This window comes from Brassica oleracea, chromosome C5, assembly GCF_000695525.1.
Source record: "Brassica oleracea var. oleracea cultivar TO1000 chromosome C5, BOL, whole genome shotgun sequence".
Taxonomy (NCBI): domain Eukaryota; kingdom Viridiplantae; phylum Streptophyta; class Magnoliopsida; order Brassicales; family Brassicaceae; genus Brassica; species Brassica oleracea.
In genome coordinates, this window is record NC_027752.1 from 2,175,276 (window position 1) to 2,184,448 (window position 9,173).

Sequence of the window (9,173 nt, forward strand, 5' to 3'; positions counted from 1 at the left end):
TTTTTTTTTTTTTTTTTCACCGGATTCTCTATGTTTTTTTATCAAAAATTTTGGTATCACAAAGTCAAACTTTTTTTTTTTTTTTTCATTTATGTCCTTTTAAAAAAACAAAGTCGCACCATGGTGATAGTAGTGAATTGAATAAGATATGGCCACAAATGCAACTGGGTGGAAAATCAGGTGAGGATGGCACTGTTTCTCATTCCAGCTCTGTGGTCGAGAGGCATGCCAAGAGAAAGAACTACTATCAAGGATGTTGATGTTAGATATATCCATCGTATACATAAGAAACTTAGGCAACAAGTTTACAAATGTGACATAAGCTGTAATGTATTTATCTTTCATAGTAAATATATATATATATATATTTAAGCAATACTATAACAACTTTGAATTTTTTTGTAACAATGGTTATGTTGAAATTTGCGATTCTATAATCTGCATTAATCTAATTTTAAACTCAGAATTTGGTTGTAGGGTTGGATATAATGTTTTATAATTTGTTTTTTTTTTTATCGAGTTTCTGTGTTTTCATTTAGATTAATTAGATTTTGGTCATGAATTTTTACGTAATCCATGACGTATTCGAGTAATTTGTTGAGCGTGTTAGAAAGTATATATGTTTGGCGAAAACGTTAAAGGGAGGCGTCAATAATTGTGTTGGTCCGTTTGTAGCAAACTCTTGTTTATCATGTTTTTACAAATGCGGAGATAAAAAAAGAAAAGTAAAACTGGTTTGATGTATAATTACCAGACAAAGCCAAGATTTCTGGATTTGTTTTAGTGCAATAACGTGTTTTGCAAGTTTGGGAATGCGACTCGCTATTAAAAGTATTTAATGCATTTGGTCTTAATATATAAAGTGTAAACTTTGTATGGTTTTAATGTTTTTTTTGGTAAAACGTATGGTTTAATGTTTAAAAGGTTTATTATTATGATATGGCTGGACAATGGCTCTGACTGAAAACGATAACTAAAAACTTACGGTTAGATGCTCGATAGAGTAGATAGTACTAGTAGGCTAGTAGCTTTTATAATAAGTTGTATAATGGCTCTGACTGAAAACGATAACTGAAACGGCTGTTCGTATATGGTTGTTTCAGCAGCCACACGATTTAAGGAGGGTCCAATGCTCAACTAGACTGTGGACGAGCCTGAAGAGGATCCAATGGCCCACCCAACTCAAAATAATTTTGTAACCTTATGCCAAAAAACCTAACAAATTTTACAAACGTCAGATTTATTCTAAGTTAGCCGGACCAAATGATTAGTTCAAAATATATATAGATCCATCCAAGCAAAATATCTTCCATAAACCAAAAATCACAGCAGTAAGAGATTCCACAAAATATTTTAAACCCCACAAGAAAACAAAGAAATATCATAAACAAGAAATATAATACAGGCCGTTTTGTTCTTGTGGCACAAAAAAGGTGATTAAGCTGGCTCGGTAATCGGTCTAGTTAATAATTACATTTCTATTGGGTTCGGTTTATTTTCTATTGCAAGATCACGTGAGGCGCATGTGGACATCCAACGAAATGGGCCAATCGCTTTAAAGTGAAGACTTTTTATTATTACCCCATAAAAAAGCATCTAGTCTTTTTTTCTTTCTCAAAACGTCTTTTTGCATCTCTCTTCTCCTCTACCTCCGTCTCCATTTGGCGATAGAACAAGTCATGTACCAATCATCTTCCTCCACGTCATCATCATCGCAAAGATCATCGCTCCCCGGAGGCGGTGGAGCAGGACTGATCCGATACGGGTCAGCTCCAGGATCGCTTCTGAACTCTATGGTGGACGAAGTCATTGGAGGGTCAAACCGCTCGAGACTTCAACTTTCCGCCGCCGGATAACTTCCTCGGTGATTTCTTCGCCGGAGCTGATTCTTCCTCGCTGAGGTCCGAGTCCATGACTTGCGGAGTCAACTCGTAATGTTTTTTTTTACTGATGGAGGTTTCTCTAATATTATTTAATTGCCTCAAACCCAAGCTTTCTTTACTTTCAATACTATAGTATACTACACTCTATAGCTACAATAACACCTTATTTATCTATTAGGCAGAAAATTTGGAAGTCTGTTACATTAAAAGAAAAGACGACAAAGCTGGGTTTTACTGAATTATCTAACTGTTTTACTCAATCATATAAGTATATAACCAATGAATTAGTATATAATATTGCAGTTATCTTACTAACTTAATTTTGATTTTAGCTCACGAGATATTTTGTTTGAAAATTAAAATAGGAAGTTTGGTTACAGATCACATCATTCAACATTAAACATGTCGGGAATAATAAAGACATGTTTATGTATGATCAGAACTGAAATTAATATTCAAATTTCAAATTTTCACGAATCACATTGGTCAAGAAGGGTGGGGTATAAAACACGTACGTTTAGGGACCAATGTGTTATATTCCTGAATGTGCATCAGATGTGTGTAATTTAGTTTCACTCTCTCTAAAAAAAAGTTTAACTAATTGTGATTGCGTTTACAGAAAGAAGAACGTCTGTTTTGCATGCAAAAAATCATAAGAGTTCGTACGCATCTTATTTACGACTCCAATTTGTACTCTTAAGAGAAGCGTTGGATGATCCAAACAATATGAAACATCCTTTTCGTTCTTTTTCTCAAAAATAACCAACAATTTATTTTTTTTTCACAAAAAAAAAAAAGAAATTGTTGGTTATTTTTGAGAAAAAGAGACGGACAACGAAAACGACATGTGAGAGAAGTTTCCGTCTTTGCGGGCTCTATATTTCAACTAGTAATAAAAATAATTACTGATAAAAATGTTTCTCTTAACTACCAATTTGAACGCTGGATTTGTATCAGTCCAGTAATTACTAAAGGGTGGCAACAAGTTTTCAATGTGACTTTAATTAGTTGTACTGTATTTATATATTAATTAAACATTTAAGCAATGGCAAATTTGAAAACTTGTAACAGTGTTTTTGTTGAAACTTTGCACTTTTATGATCGTAATAATTTAATTTTGAATTCAAAATTTGGTTCTAGTTATGTTGGATATTATGTGATCCCATTCGGCTTGGTAAACGAAGCTTACTGCATAGGCTTGGTAATTCTTGTAGATTGTTTTGGAAATTGGATTATTATTTTACATATAGTAATTCACAAAGGAATTATTGTCTGTGGATAATTTATGAATTCTTTATGTGAAAATAATATTTGTTGCTATAATTTTCATGAAGCAAGATAAGATGAGTTTTCCAATCTACCACACATTGATTTTTTTGTCAATATATTGTTTTACTTTTTTCACAAACGTAAATAGATTTGTAGCGGTTTTTCTGTATCAAACATTTTTTTTTGACAAACTGTATCAAACATATCTTTCAATATTTTATAAGAAAGGCCGGTGGCAAAAAAACAAAGGTTTTATATCGAGTTTCTGTGTTTCCCATTTATGTTTTATTCAATTTAGTCATGAGTTTTTACGTAATCCATGACGTACTCGAGCAGCGTGTTTAAAGTATGTATGTTGGGGAAAACGTTAAAAGTAGGGGATTGGCGTCAATAATTTTGTTGGTCCGTTTGTAGCAATCTCTCGTATATCATGTTCTTACAAATGAAGAGATAAAAGAAAAGTAAAATTGGCTTGATGTATAATACCAGACAAAACCAAGTGATCTCTGGATGTGTTTAAGTCCACGTGCGTTTTTTCGAAAACTTTTAGCTAGAGAGTGGGAATGTACTAAGTACTAATGCATTGTTCTTAATATATAACAAGTAAATTTGTATGGTTGAATGTTAAAAGTTTCATTATTATGACATGGCTGGAGGGTTTACAACAGTTAGATGGAAATGGATCTGATTAAAAACTAATATTTTACAAACAATATTCAAAATCAAATTTATAGGGAAAATTTCGGGGGAACCCAATAAACACGGGGCAAAATAAGTATCATTTGTTACTACTTGTTTAAAGAGTGATCAATGAATGAGATATGAATAGGATTGGTTTTTAATTGCTTAAGATCGGAAGTCGCTTAGCTAGGAAGTCCGTACGTGGTCGCATGAGCAGCCACAATAATTAAGGAGGTCCAATGCTCAACTAGACCGTGAAGGGTCCAATTGTCCACCCAACTCTAAACTAATTCTATAACCATTATGTCCAAAAACCTAACAAATCTCACAATTGTCAGATTTCTTCTAAGCGAGCCGAACCAAATGATTAATTAATTAGCTTTTAGTTAAAGTTATGCTATATCAATTTCTCAAAACTACCTATTACAATTAGTTAAATCTTCCATAAAGCAAAATTCACAGAAATAATGCTTCATGAAATATTTAGATATTAAACCCCATAAGAAAACAAAAATATCATAAACGAGTTATAATAAAAGCCTTTTTGGTTTTGTGGCCCAAAGGTGATTAAGCTGACTCGATAACATGAAAGGTTTACTGTTGATTTGGTTCGGTTTATTTTTCTATAATCTATTGCGAGATCACGTGAGGCGCATGTGGACAGGACATCCAAGGAAATAGGCCAATCGCTTTAAAGTGAAGACTTTTTATTACCCCATAAAAAAGCATCTAATCTTTTTCTTTCTCAAAACGTCTTTTGCATCTCTTTTGCATCTCTCTCTCTCTCTCTCTCTCTCTCTCTCTCTCTCTCTCTCCTCCTCCTCCTCCGGCTCAATTTGGCGATAGAACAAGTCATGTACCAATCATCTTCCCCCACGTCATCATCGTCACAAAGATCATCGCTCCCCAGCGGTGGCGCAGGACTGATCCGATACGGTTCAGCTCCTGGATCGCTCCTGAACTCTATGGTGGATGAAGTCATTGGAGGGTCAAACGGTCGAGACTTCAACTTTCCACCGCCGGATAACTTCCTCGGTGATTTCTTCGCCGGAGCTGATTCTTCCTCGCTGAGATCCGAGTCCATGACTTGCGGAGTCAACTCATCCGACGGCCAAAAACATCTTGGCAGCAACAACAACAATAATAATAATAATAATAATAAAGATTTGCTCCCGGACAGATCCTACGGTGGATTCAACGAGATCTCACAGCACAAGATCAACAACCACGTTGGAGGAGGAGGAAGTAGCTCTGGATCTTACTCTCTAGCTAGACAACGTAGCTCTCCTGCTGACTTCTTCAGCTACCTCTCCGGTGAAAAAAACAGTGAGTTTACTATTTTTATTCTTTTCAAGAAAAATTTATTTGATGATATTAATATAAAAGATTCATAACTTCTAGGATTTGCCATAATCGTAATGTAGTATATAAGATTAAGTTGGTTACTAGATGAAGAACAACAAACGAAAATTAGTTCGTGTATTAAACGGAGATCCAAAATAGTTTGTGTATTTTATTACCAAATAAAAATTAGTCGGTGTATTTTTAAGAATTTTCCCAAATAATAACATCTTCCACTTCCACCGAATCTGGATGTGACTTTCAACAACTAACCGGTCACCAATCTGAACCGGAATCTAACTAACCGATATCCATAAAACCAATCTTGCTTTTGGATCGATTCGTTTTGCTAACTCTTTATTTACATACACGCAATTTGTTTCTAACATGACGTGGAAAGTGAAATGATTGCTTCGAAATTATTCTCGTAATAATGTGATAACAGTCTAATACACTTACTTTCAAAATCAGACTTCTCGTCGAACCAACCAACCAGTGATTATAATCAGCAAGGAGGGTCTAATGCAGGACGTGGACCATCGAGACTCAAGTCTCAGCTAAGCTTCACTAGTCACGACCCACTGGCTCGTATCTCTGAGGTCAATGAGACATCTGTCCACTATGGTTCAGGCCATTCGTTTTCCGCGGCTAGCTTCGGTGCCGCCACTGATTCTTGGGATGACGGTTCCGGTTCAACAGGGTTTACTGTGACCCGACCCACTAAACGACCCAAGGACATGAACTCAGGTCTCTTTTCACAGGTAAATCATTTTGTTTTGATATGGGGTTACAGTTCACTATCTAATTTTTGTCAGCGGTTAATTATCAGTTACATGTTATGTTAGTATTTCAAACTCACAAATAAAAATACTTTGTTTTTACATGTTATATTATTATTTTGAATGCAGCAACTATTTTCTTGCAATAATATAAATTGTTGTTGTTGGGATCAAGGGGCAAACACTAACGAAATCTCTTTTAATTATCATTGCTTTTACAGTATAGTCTTCCTTCAGACACTTCAATGAACTACATGGATAACTACATGCAGCTTCCCGAAGATTCTGTACCATGCAAAGTTCGGGCCAAACGTGGCTTCGCCACCCACCCGAGAAGCATCGCCGAGCGGGTCAGTGCAACACACTCTTTTCTTTTGTAGCAAGATGCAACCAAACTAATTATGTTGTTGCTAATCTATCACAGTTCAGTGATAAAAAAACCAACAATTATATGTCGCTGAAAACATAGAAAGCAATTAGCGAGAGGTTTATTTATTTATTTATTATAAAAACCTTCTTGTTTATGTGTACTGATGATGATGATATATATGCAGGAGAGGAGAACGAGAATTAGTGGGAGACTAAAGAAGCTACAAGATCTTGTCCCCAACATGGATAAGGTTACTCTTCATTTTGAATCATATCAAATTTAGTGTATAGTTGTAACATTGTTAAATAAAAATGTTAATTTACTTATATGATATACTTTTTACTGGTTTTATTAGCAAACAAGCTATTCTGACATGCTGGATTTAGCGGTACAACATATCAAAGGCCTTCAACACCAACTTCAGGTCCCCTACAAAACTATTAACCGGCTTATTTTTCTATTTACATCAGCTGAATCCATTTTTAGATTTCTCTATAAATTCATTGATAAATATATACGTATACGTTTTAATCTACAAACGCAGACTTTGAAGAAAGAACAAGAGAATTGCACGTGCGAATGCAGTGAGAGACCAAACTAGCCTAGCTACGCAACCCTAACGGTAGGGATGCAGTGAGAGAGGTAGCTGCAACCCTAACGGTAGGGATCATTCCAAATTTATCATATGCTGTTTGATAATGTAAGAGAATTAGAGAAGATGTAAATAAATACATTATCAATTGCCTAATTCTCTCTTATAAGCTTCCCTCATCGAAACAGTGCCAATTGTCCATTACATTTTTTTCAAGTCTTATGTTCTCTGAATATTTGGAATAATTCGAATTATGAATTTACAATTATTTGGTGTTTCAAAAAAAAAAAGAATGACAGTTATTTTATTTTAAAGTTTTGATCTCCTTTTCTTCAAGTTTCAATTTTCACAAAATAATATCTCAAACAGAAGATTGATATGTCAATTTGTTTAGTTGCATATCAAATCATTTTGAGTCCAATGCAGACTCTCAACTACTCCAGCCCACACCAGTTTGCTATGCGACCTCTTTCTCGATCTTTTTTAAATCGTCATTATAATGCTTTAAATCAATAAAAGTAGATCTCTTTGTTCATCAATCTGCTGTTTTTATTTCTTTGTAATATTCAGAGCACTCTTTTTACCACTTAAGGAATAATATGTTGAATCTATTTACACATGAGAAACTGTTGTCTTTTCGTAGTATTTTATTATTTTTATTTTCCATCGTGGACTTTAAAATTTCCTCAACTCTTCACTGATAAGCTGAGAATTTATATCTAGGGCCGGACATTTTATCCGTTAAATTTGATTCGATTCGTTATTTGTTTCGGTTCGATCTGAAAATTCCGTATATCCGTAAACTTTCTAAGCAAAGCAAATACTAAAAATCAATATACGTTAAACTCGAAACAAATCACAAATATTAAAATTTTGGAAAGCGGATATCCGATCCGATCTGGCAATATATAAATACATGTATATCTTGATTATATTTAAAGTTTTTAATGTATAAAATTATATAATTATTATTCTAACATATGATTGATAAATTATATTCACATTATTACTTATATAAAAGTATTACATAAAAGAAAAAGAACACATTTATGACAATTATAATTTTTTTCTTAAGTTTTGTGTTATTATAATTGTTAACTGAGCTCAAATTTTTTACAAAATATGTAGATTCACTACTTCTTTTAATTTTTTTTATCATATATATCATGTAAGAAAATATTTTACAAAACAATTTTGTATCAAAATTTTAAGATTATTTGTAGTAATCAAAACATATGAGATATCCGTAAGTATTCGTAAATATCCGCAAATATCTATTTATTTTCTGGATATTTGTTTTTCCGAATATCCGTATTTTTCTGAAGCAAAGCAAATCGAAAAATTAGATATCTGTGACATACGAAGCAAATCACAAATACCTTCAAAATTAGATATTTATTTATTTTCCGGATATCCGTTTTTCCGAATATCCGTATTTTTCCGAAGCAAAGCAAATAGAAAATTAGATATCTCTGACATACGAAGCAAAAAATACATTCAAAAACCTGGATATCCGATCCGTGTACAGACCTATTTATATCTTTCACTCATAGAAGTCGGAGAAGCCCATAAACAGTTGTACAAAAAACGCCCTATTAGTCAGGTCGATTGAACTCATGGTAACGTCTGGATTATTACCTAAAATCGTAATAGTTTACTTGTAATAAGTTTCCTTTTTAATTAAACTATAAAAACTAGAATTTCATATCTGATTTAGATACAATGATATAATAGTAGATGGATATGTGTTTGTATCATAGTATGTTATGAAATTGACAGAGCAGCCCTGAGGTTAATTCTGTTTTAAATAATTTAGAAGTTATATGTTTATATACATTATCTTATAAAATTTTGAAAATACCATGTCAGTGTTTCAGTATGATCATAAATGGAGTGCTGTAGTTATTTTTTCTTTTGAAACAATGGGATCCGAAGCTAATAACAAAGGATGCAACATGAATACTGCATTACTAGGAGTTTCCTGCGCGCATAAATAGTAATCAATAGTTATAAAAAATCATAAACGTATTTTTGTAATTTTTTTTTTATTTGGTATAATTATTTAAATTTGATTTGATTTAATTTTTAATAAAGATAAAATTAGATTTTATAAAAATAGTTTTAATTATATTATTGTGTTTAATGATTATTTATTTTATATATATATATATATTCCCATCTAATTTTAAATATATACATTTATATACATAAAAATATAAATTCTAATAAATTTGAGACTTTGTTTGTTTTAGTTAAAC

At 32.8% G+C, this 9,173-nt stretch overlaps 1 protein-coding gene across 1 annotated transcript; it reads left to right on the forward strand.

Moving 5' to 3' along the window:
• Positions 1 to 4,592: 4,592 nt before the first annotated feature.
• Positions 4,593 to 7,150, forward strand: LOC106343517 (transcription factor bHLH128-like). The gene is made up of 6 exons (XM_013782755.1): positions 4,593 to 5,159; positions 5,646 to 5,935; positions 6,175 to 6,303; positions 6,508 to 6,573; positions 6,679 to 6,747; positions 6,868 to 7,150. Exons 1-6 carry the CDS (start codon positions 4,688 to 4,690, stop codon positions 6,922 to 6,924), a joined length of 1,083 nt encoding a protein of 360 aa, XP_013638209.1. The 5' UTR covers positions 4,593 to 4,687; the 3' UTR covers positions 6,925 to 7,150.
• Positions 7,151 to 9,173: the final 2,023 nt, after the last annotated feature.